At 35.8% G+C, this 14,472-nt stretch overlaps 1 protein-coding gene across 4 annotated transcripts in view; it reads right to left on the bottom strand.

Moving 5' to 3' along the window:
* The window catches only part of nhsa (Nance-Horan syndrome a (congenital cataracts and dental anomalies)), a 101,893-nt gene that overhangs the window by 10,500 nt on the left and 76,921 nt on the right, over nt 1-14,472 (bottom strand). For 2 of the 4 annotated variants that reach the window (XM_079849944.1, XM_079849946.1), the window contains exons 2-5: nt 9,098-9,250; nt 7,168-7,307; nt 7,005-7,049; nt 3,002-3,064 (exon numbers count right to left, since the gene is read on the bottom strand). In XM_079849944.1, the coding sequence (XP_079706070.1) occupies nt 3,002-3,064; nt 7,005-7,049; nt 7,168-7,307; nt 9,098-9,250 (401 nt within the window). The remainder of the gene's footprint in view (nt 1-3,001; nt 3,065-7,004; nt 7,050-7,167; nt 7,308-9,097; nt 9,251-14,472) is intronic. The other 2 variants (XM_079849947.1, XM_079849945.1) reach the window with 2 other exon arrangements.

Here is a 14,472-nt window from a genome sequence, read left to right as displayed (position 1 = left end):
AGCATGGGATCAAAGCAGAAAAAAGAAAAGGAGAAAAGGAGGGTATGGAGCCAAAATGAGCAGGAGAAGAGGGAAAGTAGGGGGCTGGGAATGAGCCAAATGTGACGGTTTGATTTCTCCATCTGGCTCGCGTTCAAAGGGCTATTTTGATTAGAAAAGAAACGAGACATCAGGGGAATGAAAGAATGCCATTCATGAAGTTCGAGACCAGAAAAAGAAAGATGGAGCGCGAGGAAACTTGAGAAAGTGAAAGTTATAGTACGTCTACAAGACCTATGTTTAGGGTCCAAAATTTACATTTTGGCAATCTTCCAATGGCAAGTGATTAAAAAAATAGTAAAAATAAATAAATAAGTACAATACTGGTCAAAGGTTTCGAATAATTTTTTTTTAAAATGTTTTTAAAAGAAGTCTCTTCTGCTCTACATTTATTTGATTAAAAATACAGTAAAAAACACTAATATTGTGAAATATTATTACAATTTAAAATAAGTGTTTTCTATTTGAATATATTGTAAAATGTCATTTATTCCTGTGATCAAAGCTGAATTTTCAGCATCATTACTCCAGTCTTCAGAGTCACATGATCCTTCAGAAATCATTCTAATATGATGATTTGATGCTCAAATATATTTGGTGCTCAATAATGGATTCGTCGATCAGGGTCAGATTATTGTTTTTATCATTCGACTTAGAAGAAGCAGTTCCACGTTACCAGCCTGTAAATCAAACTGACACATCATAGATCTGAACATAGACTCTTTTTTACTTGCATTAATTTTGGATGCTGCATATGCCTTAAAATTTATCAGAAAAGATAGATGTGAATAAGAGAAAAAATTTCAAAAGGGAAGTCATGATGGAGTGCCTCTATTCTCTTGTTCACTCTCTAAAGCATGTATCTTGGAGTCAGGCACTCAGGCAGGGGTTTGTGGGTAAGCCACAGTGCGGAGAGTTGATGGGCAATTATATTTTTCTGCCACAGACACACACACGCAGACAGCAGCTCTACACTGGAAACCCTGTCATTAGGAAACCTCAGACTAGCGCACTTCCGTGTGTGTGTGTGTGTGTGTGTGTGTGTGTGTCCCGGAAGACATTCCTCACATACTCTTTTCTGGAGCATAATGCTGGAGAGGGTATGAGAAGGACAATGTTTTATTAGTCGGTGCACATTTTGATTTATAGCATTACTAGCAGGGCTTGACATGAACTTTTTTGCTCACCAGCCACTGTGGCTAGTGGTTTCCAAAGTTACCAGCCACTCAGCATTTTCACTGGCCACAATTTTGACATCGATACCATGGGGAAAAACTGCCATATAGATATTTTTTATATTATCTCATAATTTGGCAGCAGGAATATTAGGCTGCTGTCACTTTAAGACCTGACGCACTGATCCATTATACTGTTACACGTGTTTTATTTCTCAACTCTTTATGTTCACTTAACATAGCTGACTGTGTTTGCGTAAAATACTTGCCAAGACCGGCATTTTGACCTTATTTAGTGTGTATTTGACTGTTTAAGCACAATAAGCAGCAAAAAAGTACTTGATTTAGTTCTGAGAGGCAGCTTTATGTGCGGGAATGAGTAAAATTATACGCAATACGTACAATCCTACGCCGAAAGTGAGTGAGGGGAGGCGGGTTTGTGTGTCACTCGCTGTCCGAGAAAAGAGAGAGAGAGAAAACGGAGCTGGTATCTTGTATCTATTCTGTGGGAAATAAGTATTGGAAGCATTTCAGATATATATATTTTCTATTTTTTGCTTTGTTTTTGTCAAATCTATATTTTTGACAACATTACATTGCACTTAGTTTATTATTTCAGATGCCTTTTTAAAAGACTACAATTTAAAATTGTATAAACTGTATATTAAATTAAACTCGGCATTAAACGCCACTGCTGAAATACACCGCATTTGGGGAAATGGCGGGTGTTCATGTCAAGCCTGATTACTTGTTTTATACCAGGGTTATAATACCTTTGTAGTGAATTTTAGAGACATTTGGTTTTTATTTGAGTATTTAAAGTCAGTGTAGAAACTGTAGATACAGTATATAATAAAGGTCATTCAAAAACATTCAGATGTGCAAAAATATAATTATATTATTTTAATGATTTTATTTGGCCAATTATCTAAAATGCACTCTAGAAGTGTTACAATTTTTTTTTTTTTTTTTTGTCAAATTATTTACAACTACTGCTGAGTTAAATTGTATAGATAAAAATCTATAAAACAAAGTAAACATTGAGATCTAGTTATATTATGCAATCATGTGAAGTATTTGGCATAAATGGAAGACACGATGAGTTCTTTTATATCCTTCGGAAAAATACACTATCATTAAAAAATATTTTTAATGATAGTGTATAATTAAAAATTTTAATTCTATTTGAATATATTATATTCTATTTGAATATATTTTAAAATGTAATTTATTCCTGTGATCAAAGCTGAATTTTCAGCATCATTACTGCAGTCTTCAGTGTCACATGATCCTTCAGAAATCATTCCAATATGATGATCTGATGCTCAAGAAGCATTTCTAATTATCAATGTTGAAAGCAGTTGTGCTGCTTCATATTTTTGTAAAATGCCCCCTAAAATCAATTCCCCCCTTAATAAGTTTCTGACACTGGTCTACAACCATTTTCTTTCATTCAGACATGCACAGGAGATTATTTTGACGGTGGCATATCCAGATGTTAGGTCAGGCGTTCTGGAACTACAGAAGGTAGTAGCATCAGAAGAGAAGTTTTAAAGAATGATAGATGTTAGATAAAACACAAAGAGCCCTGTTAAGGTTTGGTTTTCATTCAGAAGTTAATGATATCTGATTAAACATCTATATTAAAGCTCATAAATGTTAAAAACTTGTCTTATTTTTGTCACAGATTCTGATCTGGAAGCAGTTTTGGCCTCATGATTATGATTTGATTAGGGATGTAAAACAGCGTGAAAGTAGGATATAGGAGACATTTGGGGGTAAAATACCTTTCTGCTCCATGGGGAAAAATGACAACACTCAGTAGGGGAGGAGGACCGGGTGCTTTGGAACTACAACACACACAAACAAACACAAAGATGGACATGAATATGAGGATGAATATGAACACAGAAATGAACACAATGAGGGAATCACAGTCTGATGCAGATGCTTCTGCAAAACTGTTACAGTCACTCAAACTAACAGAACACCCATGACTCATTGTGCTTGTCAAAACATGACATGATGATATAGATGTAGGTGATTATATATAATTAAGAAGTCATCTGCAGTACTGAAACTTTTATAACACCAGCTGCGTCCCGATTCGCATACATATATAGTGTGCACGAAAAGCAAGCTCTGCTGGTGATGGAAAAGTACATGCTTGCACGGTGCAGTTTGGTTCAAGAAGTATTTTCCCATTCATCACAACAATTTAGCATGCTATTTTCAACATACTATAATTTGAGCCTCACTAATTCTATTCTTGCACACTATGTAGGATGGATGGTATGCAAACTTGGCATGTGTCCTAAACAGGTGCAATGCATTTCAGAAGCACATAACTTTTAGGTCACAGCAAATAAAAACTTGCTGTTTAATATGCAGTCATGTTGAGCAAGATTTTGGACCAATGAGAATTGACAGTGGGCGGGACTACCCAGTGCAACACAGAGGGATGATGTATTTTTGTAGGCCAAAACCCGGAAAACCCGGAAATAAGGTCTGTGGTTCAATCAAGCTCAAGATATATTCATGTTTTATTCTACGACTTTAAATACATCTTGAGATTTTTCAAAGCTTTTACTTAAAAATGCGGTTTAGTGATGGTAACATTGAAGTCATGTGACTTTAGTGTTCAATTATAGCTTACATTTAGCTTCTTACTTCTGGAGATTGTATTTAGGCTTCAAAATTCATAAAAGATGTGTTAATTTGTGAAGATTATCACGATAATAAATCATAACCTTTTGTTGGTAACAGAGCTTATTTACTGCAATAATCCAAAGGAAAAATCCTATAGTGTTTTTGTCGAGGGAAACAGTGTGATGCAAACTCACAGGTTGGCCTACAAAAATACATCAGCACTCTATAGATCCAAAGCGATCAGCAATATGTATGTGAAAAACAAGTCAAATGAACATGAACAAGATGGTCAGATGATAACACAAAATCATGTGTTATCATCTGATGGTTAGATCACAGTGTAATAAGCAAAGATATACATAATTCAACACAGCAGACAGTCTGTTATAACGTCCTGAAATAAAGAGTGTTGTTATCATACAATGTTAAACAAAGAAATGAATGTTGTTTGTCCTCACGGCTGCATGGTTGGCTGCAAAAGAGGAGTTATTTTCATAATGACCGGCCTGGTATACAAATAACGTCCTTACAGCACGACATCCAGAGAGATGCTCCCTGCTTTCGGATCAGCTGGATCAACATAAACATTAAATAATCATTCAATTAAAATGACCACTTAAAAAAAAACTAATGAACTGGCAACCTGGCTAATATAGTTATTTACTTGCTTCTGCTTTATTCACAATGAGTCACAATATCCAGACTATGAGACTGAAAAATGTATTAATAATCTCTAGAACCATCATGACTTCATGAACATACTCTATTGCTGTAAGGAACATGTTGATGACATGCTTCACAAGGTATATGACCCTTCTTAAAAAAGAAGTGTGCTTAATGTGCACTTTTAGTGCTCTTTATATGTTAAAAGAATATTTTAAAAGAACTATACTTGCAGATAATATAATATTAATGAAATAAAATGAAGTGTACTCAAAGAGAGAAGCCTATGCACATTGAGGACGGTTTTCTTAAAGGGATAGTTCACCCAAAAATAAAAACTCTGTCATAATTTTCTCACCCTCAAGTTATTTTAAACCTGTATGACTTTCTTTGTTCTGTGGAGCTTAAAATAATATAGTTTAAAGAATATGGGTAACCAAACAGTTTCTTTTCCCCATTGACTTCCATAGTATATATATTTTCCCATACTATGGAAGACAATGGGGACCAGCAACTGTTTACCCATATTCTTTAAAATATATTCTTTCATGTTCAGCAGAAGAAAAAATCATACATAAAATCATATGGTTCATGGGTTCATAGCGGCAAACCATTGGAAGAGTGTTTCGCCTATCACTATTTTTACTTATTTTTTGCTACTAAGGGTTTGGCTCCTGGTTTAAGTGGAGAACAATATAAAGTATTGTTTCATATTATTTCATAATTTGTTTAGTAAGGCAACACAGGGCTTGACATTAACTTTTTTGCTCACCAGCCACTGTGGCTAGTGGTTTCCAAAGTTACCAGCCACTCAGCATTTTCACTGGCCACAATTTTGACATTGATACCATGAGGAAAAATATAGATATTTTTAATATTATCTCATAATTTGGCAGCAGGAATATTAGGCTCCTGTCACTTTAAGACCTGACGCACTGATCCATCATACTGTTACACGTGTTTCTTTCTCAACTGTTTACATTCACTTAAAGGGGGGGTGAAATGCTCATTTTCACTCAATCTCCTGTTAATCTTGAGTACCTATAGAGTAGTATTGCATCCTTCATATCTCCAAAAAGTCTTTAGTTTTATTATATTTATAAAAGAAAGATAGGCTGTACCGAGTCTTTCCGGAAAAAACCGAGCGGCTGGAGGCGGGCCGTGTGGGCGAAGCTAAAGCTGTGCTAACGCGCCGAGCTAACAACACACAGAGACAATAGAAGCAGTTTTACTCACCGCCTGCGGTTCCAACGCACGACCGCGAACCTTTATCATTGTGACTGCTCGATCCTTAAGCATTAGACGATCTGCAAATCCGTCGATCTGGGCTTTGTTTATAAAACAAGCATCGTCGAAATGCAGGGAACAAACAGTCTTGCACAACCTCCGTTGATGCTCTGAAAAAACAAACTCCATCCACTGGTGCCTTAACGCTGGGTTCTTTGGGAATCTGTGCAGGGTTGTCTTGCCCTGGCAACCAAAAACCCACTTCTTTGGTGACATTGACTTCCCTAAAGCCGAGCATAGCGCTTTGATGGCGAACTGCTTTCACTCTCTTGCTCTGGTCTACGAGTGCGCGCGCGGCCGCGGTTCTTCCGGCAGAAGTGCCCTTAGGACCGTATAAGGAAATTCCGCTACATCTGACGTCACACATACCCATACTCGAAAAAAACTTTCCGAAACTTGTGACAAACTGGAAGGAGCATTTTTGGAACAGAAATACTCCTTCAAACGTACAATTTAATTTTTGAAACTTTGTCCATGTTTAGCATGGGAATCCAACTCTTTAACAGTGTAAAAAACTCAGTATGCATGAAATAGCATTTCACCCCCCCTTTAAAATATAAATGACTGTGTTTGTGTGAACACTTGCCAAGAACAGCATTTTGACATTATTTAGTGTGTATTTGACCATTTAAGTGCAATAAGCAGTAAAAAATAACTAAATTTAGCACTGAGAGGAGGCTTTATGTGCCGCACTTTGTGTGTGAGCACAAAATCTGCGGCAATGAGTAAAATGATGCACAATACGCGCAAACCCGTTTTTTTTTTTTTAAATGTGTATATTATATAGCCTATAAATTTCAAACCGCCAAGATGACCAGTAGCAGTGACTGCGTTACACTCCACTGCTGAAATCTGCTTTATAATAAAGCAGGGTTAGGTTATGTTTCTGACACTATTTTGATATATGAATGGTGAATTGAAACGAGATGTTAATTTATTTTATTTTCAAAGTATTTCATACTTTTTCTCACATGTTTGCTTTAAACCATCATATGCTTTTAAAGTGTATTATTTCCACAAGAAGCACTAAAAAAGCATACTAAAGTGTAGCCTACTTCTTTTTCACAAGGGGATATTTGAAGGAAAACATACACAAATAAAGGACAACAATGGTGGACTGATTTAGCTAAAACATTAATCTCCATGCAGTGCGGCGTGTCGGTTTTGCGTGACACACAGGCGTGTGTTTACCTGTGTTTGTGTTGTCTGAGTTTCTATGTCTCTCTCTGTTCTTTCCTAAACACACAGACACACTATCATCATCATCATCATCATCATCACACCGTCTACATGAACTCCCACTATAGCTCAGGTCTGCAGTAACAGCACATGGCTCTGCGGGGCAGATGTTTACCGTGGTCAGGTGTCTCTCTCTCTGCTGGCGTGTCCTGTGGGCGCGGGGCGACGGGTAACTGGGCATGATGGGCGGAGCCATGGAGATGGAGATGGTGACCCTGCGCTGCCTCTCGCTGACCTCCTGCCTCTGCTGCTGGTCTGATGATGTGCAGTTACACAAACACAAGGCAAATACATCCGTAAGTCATTTATATCAACAAGACACGTGATTTGAGGAATAATAGTGTCTGGAACACAAATAGTGAGGTATATACACTCTGAAGTTTAATACTTAAGAGTTAGGTGTTTGTTCAAATCACTAACCTTAACCAAGAGCAATATAATAACAGTGATGCTTGCAACTCAAGCACCACTAGTAATTAGAAATCGCATAGTGTGAGTTATATAAAATCATAATTCACACGTTTGAACTTATAATCATGTTTGGTATTTGTCCTTTTTCATATTGTTTTAAAGGTGCATTGTGTAAAATTTAGCAGGATCTATTGACAGAAATGCAATATCATATGTATAACTATGTTTTCAGTGGTGTATAAAGACATTACATAATGAACCGTTATGTTTTTATTACCTTAGAATGAGCCATTTCTATCTACACAAACATTGAAATGCGCCGACATGTTTCTACAGTGGCCCTACACGGACAACCGCGTTTCGTCACTATGTTGATCTTCGTGCAAAGAAGCTAGCTAAAGTCAGCGAATAAAACACTGACACAATGATGAACAAGTAACAGTTATATTCACTATAACATCATTTTATTGAATAATTAAGTAAACCTAATTTCTTAATTTATCTTTGTAAAGAAACCTCATTGCTTAACTGGCGACTCTCTGCCGTCTCAGACGACGACATCACTTCCTGTCGGCCACCGTAACTTCTGTTGGGTGCAATTCGCAACCTCACCACTAGATGCCGCTAAAGATAAGACTTTGCTCTCTTTATTGATATGGAGATTTAATGGTTTAAATTGTATTGTAGTGTGTGGCTAATTATTACATCATCTGACATTCTTTTGCCATTTTTCACTTTTTCTTATACATTGCAATTAAATAAAAATCCGTTTTAAGAATTAAAATTTTCATTTTATAGTTTTAATAGTTATATCTAATCATGTACAGTGTTGATATGAAAACTAAAACTATTAAAATAATTTTCGTTAATTGAAATAAAGGTGAAATAAAATAAATTTTAAACATTAGATGAAAAATATTAGTTGCCTTGGAAAAGTTTAAGCACTAAAATTACTAAAACTGAAATAAAATAAAAGAAATCTACACAGAAATACTTAGAAAAACTAATAAAAATGACAAAAGCACTTAATCAAATTAATATAACTTAAACTAAAATTAAAACTAAAAATACTATCCTGTTAAATTTATGTTATTGTTAACCTAAAGTAAAACCTCGACTATTAATAACTATTAATATATAGTACATATATATAACATACTAAAAAATTAAATACAGCTTAAATCAAATAAATATTTAAATATTAGATGGAAAACTTAGCCAAAAATTAGAAATGTTGCCTTGGCAAGTAACTAAAAAAAAAAAAAAAAAAAAACATTTGAAAGCACTAAATTTAGTCAAACTAAAACTGAAACAAACCAAAAATACAATCTACATAGATATACTTTAAATAAACTTAAATAAACACTAAAAATATAAAAATAAAGCTAATTCAAAATATTTACACATATTACTATACTATATGTATATAAACTGAGCAATTATCACAAATCACATCATTGAGACGTGGCGTTTCCACCTTCCTCCACTAGAGGGCGGTCAGTGTCTGAATGGAGGATCATGAATAACCCAAACAACTTTGCTTAGATGAGATGTGATTGTCAGAAGGTGTCCTCAGGTTGAAGGAATAAATATGATGATTGCTAATGGAGCAGTAGTGATTACAGGTCTCTAACCTCTGTACAGCGCCCGCAGGCTCTGTTTGGCATGTCGATGCAGCTCTTGGACGCAGGCGGGCCGGGTCGAGGGCAGGAACACGTTCCTCTGCAGGAGCCAAGGGGCCTGGTAGTGTCCACTCAGCTTACTCTCAATGTCCAGATTAGACAGCGCTGCAGAGAGAAGGACAAATATCTTACAAAGACATCATTCACACATTAGTGGCCATATGTTTATGCTGACATAGACTGCGTTAATTAGTGGATGTTTACTGATTAATTGGCCTTTTTAAAGTAAAAAATGACAGGAAAATAATACGAAAGATAAATGTGGAGTCAGTGACATCTTGGAAATATTAGGTACTTTTTAAAAATGTGATTTCTATACCTCCACTAAATTGTTAGATGCTTCATTGCACATTCTCTTGACTTTATACGATTCCCTCAAGACAGTCTGTCAACACAAAGTGAAACAGTACGTCTGGTTTCTCCGATTGAGAGCTTTAACTCTTAACATTGCCTATAAACCTGCTCTAATCACTTCCTCAAACGCTCTCAGAGAAGCTGCAACTGGTGTGAAGTGCAAATAACCTCAATGCTAATCAAATAGCCAAACATTAGCAAAACAATGCTGCAATCTGCCAGTGGCTAATGGATCAGTGTGTGAGGAACAAAAGGATTTAATGACACCAAACACCTGATTCATGAGCCTAAAGCAAACATAAGCAGTCTACAGTGGTACAGTCTGTTTCAAACTAGTTCTGCATCCAAAATCACATACTTCCAGTAGGCGGAAAACAGTATGTGCAACTGATGCTGGTATCACACATGGCGAATGCAGTGCATCTGAATTACATTCATGCCACACACATTAATACTATATAGAACAATTTTTTTAGCAGTTGCAAAGTGTAAAATACCTATACTCAAGAGTATGCGATTTCAGACGCAGCCCATGACTATAGATTTGGCCTGCAGACTCAGTTAGCCCGGGCTGGTAAATGCCATACAGACACCATTCACCTTTCTTTCCATTGACAGACATTCAAAATATGCTGATTCAGACTAAACCATTAGTAAGAAACGTTTAAATCACAAATATTATAATATTACTTAATTCTTGTTCGCAAGCTCATAAAAACAGGAATACATATAATAGATATTTTTCATGCATGCACACACACACACACACACACACACACACACACACACACGAGCGCCTCAGTTCTGAATAGACACAGAGGGTCTGTCTGGCTGGGATGCTGCCGGCAGTTTTCGCTGTAATGCGAGTGAATAGATGTACAGCTCCTCTATATGAGACGCTCCTGTCACCAGCATTAATGCAGAGCAATCTAGGTCACACACTCAATAGAGCACAACTCTGTGTCTGTTATCTCTGTGTGTGTGTGTGTGTGTGTGTGTGTGTGTGTGTGTGCCTCTATGTCTGTCACACATACATATTTTGCAGCAAAATTACATGTCATGATGCAAATACCAATAAAATGTGCTTTCTATAAAGTCTACAAGGGTAAATTTAGTTAATATTAATAATAAAGTAAAATTTGTTTTTCAATGTTCTATGGTGACACTGCATAAAATGCTAAATAAATATTTACATATATTTACATTTAAATGTATGCATTTTCTGGATGTTTTTTTTTTTCTGAAATGGATTAAATTTAATTCAAGGTATATGTTTCATTAGTTTTATTCATTCTATGTCACCATTTTCAACATTGATAATAATCAGAAATGTTTCTTGAGCATCAAATCATCATATTAGAATGATTTCTGAAGGATCATGTGACTCTGAAGACTGGAGTAATGATGCTGAAGACTCAGCTTTGATCACAGGAATACATCACATTTGAACATATATTCACTTTGAAAACTGTTCTTTTAATTTGTAATAATATTAAAAAATCAGCTTTTACTGCATCAAGCAGCCTTGGTGAGCATAAGAGACTTCTATCAAAAACATTATAAAACGTACTGATCCCCAACTTTCAAACAGTAGTGTAGATTATAGATGAAGAGCAATTTTCACTATTTAAAAGTTTTTCCCCAAATGAACAGCAAATATAATGTTTAAACATACTGTTTATTATCCCAAAAATGGCACACGTCATCTTTAAAGATGATTCACTGCAACACAAACAGAATGATCTTCTCTTTACTCCAAGAGCATGTCATCACCACAACAAAACCTCTTCCAGAGACCTCTTCCGAGATAATGCATCATGGGCCTTGTGTTTACCAGACAAAAGACGTCTGCTAAGCATTTCCGCCCCGCTCCTGCTCTGTGTCGTCCTGGATTTGGCTTTCAGCTCATGTGCCTGTTCTGCAGACCACCTCTGCCATCCCATACCCCGCTCTCCTCTGTAGTCATGCCAGATTATTCCTCTCACTTCTGATTTCTCCCATCTGGGACTAGATTCAAAGGTTTCATTTAAGGAGAATATCTGTCTGGAAGCGAGCTGGACCGGTGTCCTGGGCCAGTTCTGAGTCTGGATCAAAGACTTTTGACATGTGAAGATGAACCGGCCCTTAGATGTAATAGCTGCCCTTCACTCTGAAAAATAACGCTTCCAAAAAATGATTTCACAGCTTTATGTCATAGGAGAAGCTGTGGTTCAGAGAAAAATCTGAAGAACTTAACATCAAGAACCTTTTTTCCAAAAAAAACGAATATACTCAAGAATCCTGTACAGTGAAAAGTAGGGATGCAACGATACCATTTTTTCAGAACCGATCCGATCCGATACCAAAAATTCTGAGTATCGGCCGATACCGATCCGTACCGATACCAGCGCAGTTTTTTTTTAATCAAGTAGAATTTCTATTACTCTGTGTTAAACTCATAAGAACTGAAAAAAAAGAAAAACACCAACAAAAAATATGATCATAATCTGACATAAATGCTATTATAAACTAGATTAGTGGATAATTCAGCAATAAAATTTAGTCTAGAAAAATCACGAGTGCACAATTAATTGTATAAAATCTGAACATTTTGTGAAAAAAATGTTTAGTGGAGAACAAATTAGAGACAATAAGTGTAACACTAAATCTGGTAAAACTTTACACATTGCTCTTTGTATTGTTGTAAAATACATTCATGAAAAACAAGATAAAAATAGCAATTATTTTATATCCTACTATAAAATTGAGACATTTTTTAAATGTATAGCACAGCTGTTTAATAAGGTAGCAACATAATAGATAGGACAGGACAAGAACGGCTATTAATAATCTTTCATTTCGTCACTGTATTATGAAAGGCTCCAATACATCGCGGCACAAAGCGCTTATGCGCATCCCGAGCGCAGAATGATGCGCTTGAAGCAACATGAGCCACAGCGCGCAGCGCGTCGTGTCCGCATTGAAAAGTTTAAAGCACAAAGAAAATACATATGATGCATGGTGTATTATACAGTATCTATCTATGCAATAGTCTATTCAGCATTTTCTTTTAAATTTCAGTTACTGTGCGCGTGAAGAACAAATAGTACCTGACTTTACTCCAGTGTTGTGATCTAACAGACACCCGGTAGAAAGTAACATGATTAAGGTACAGCAATAAAGTCCAGCAAGATAGTTGTTTTATGTGAAACCATAGACCTTTATCTACAGATCAAGTATAATAATAGTAACATTGAATCATCTTGGAGAGAGTTTCATCGTGTGTTCTGTCATAACCGGACGCGACGCGCTGTTTGAGTGCTGAATGAAGAATGATTGACAGCCGCAGCTGAGGGAAACGTTTACGTGATCTTGAATTTAACACTTAAATATTAATTTATATCTCACATTATACTATATAATGGCTTCAGAACACTTAAAATATTGTGCACGAAAACTTATGGTGCTTTATAATGTTTGTGGGGCTTAACAATAACACTGAATAGTATACGCACAATATCGGATTTGGATCGGCCTTGTCTGACCGATACCCGATCCGCCAAAAATGGCAGTATCGGAGCCGATTCCGATACTGAGTATCGGATCGGTGCATCCCTAGTGAAAAGTGTTCTTAATTAAACTATAGTTCTTTGGTGAGCACATTGAAAACCTGTATGTGCCTGGCTCCAATGATTACAAGAGGAGATCTGAACTGAATCCAGTTCGTTTTCATCCACCATTTGACCCAATTAAATCAGTTTTGGGATGCTTGTTTAAGATGTGAAACCTTAGATGTGAAACTATAAACCAACTTGTTTGCCATCACATATATACTGTACACCACTGTTTAAAATTTTGTATTTTTTATGATTGAAAGAAGACTTTTCTGCTCACCAAGGCTGCATTTATTTGTTCAAAAATACAGTAAAATCAAGAATATTGTGAAATATTATTACAATTTAAAATAAGTGTTTTCTATTTGAATATATTGTAAAATGTAATTTATTCCTGTGATCAAAGCTGAATTTTCAGCATCATTACTCCAGTCTTCAGTGTCACATGATCCTTCAGAAATCATTCTAATATTCTGATTTGATGCTCAAGAAACATTTATGATTATTATTCATGTTGAAAATAGTTGAGCTGCTTTAGTTGAGTTTCATATTTGTGTGAAAACTGTGATGCATTTTGTTTTCCGGATTCTCTAATGAATATAAAGTTAAAAAGATAACAGTTTTTATTTGAAATAGAAATATTTTGTAACATTGTAAATGTTTTTGATCAATGTAATGCATCTTTGCTGAATATAAGTATTTATTTCTTTAAAAAAAAATCTTACTGACCCCAAACTTTTGCACAAAGTGTATATCATCCAAATTTGTTACAATCTCCATCAAAGTTCACCATTAATTGAATCAAACTAGAGATGATAAGTCAAGTCAAAAGATCTAACCTCTGTACTTTGTACTGATTTATAATGCCGAACATCCTCAGTGACCTTGAAAAGATGCTTAGTGACCACTGTTTGAACTAACACTACTGGGACTAATCTGACAAATCTCCAACAGCACATCAGTTTCATGCTGTTTAATTGCAACTGCCTATATGGAAGAGTTGAAAAATATTGCTCGATTTAACTGAATTCACAATTGAATTTCACGTTTATTTACAGTGCAACATTAAATTTAGGGATGAAATGTTTCCATCCATTAGTCCAAGGGTGAAGTAATGGTTACTGGACACTTAGGCCACGTTCAGACTGCCAGCAAAAATCATATTTTTTGTATATCTGACTGGCTCCCATTGCTTATTTTGTGTACAGCGCTTTGAAAAGTTGCTTTTAAAGGCGCTTTATAAAATAAAGTTTATTATTATTATTATCAGATCCAGATTTTATCGCATCTCTAAAGCCACGCCTCCTCCAAAACACATAAACGCACAAAGCAGGGAGCAAACAAAAGCATCACAAGAGACGGCGTTAAACTACCTCATCT

The sequence above is a fragment of the Squalius cephalus genome (assembly GCF_949319135.1).
Source record: "Squalius cephalus genome assembly, chromosome: 18".
Lineage (NCBI taxonomy): Eukaryota > Metazoa > Chordata > Actinopteri > Cypriniformes > Leuciscidae > Squalius > Squalius cephalus.
Note: the sequence above shows the minus strand (reverse complement) of the source record. Positions and strands in the feature narration are given on the sequence as shown.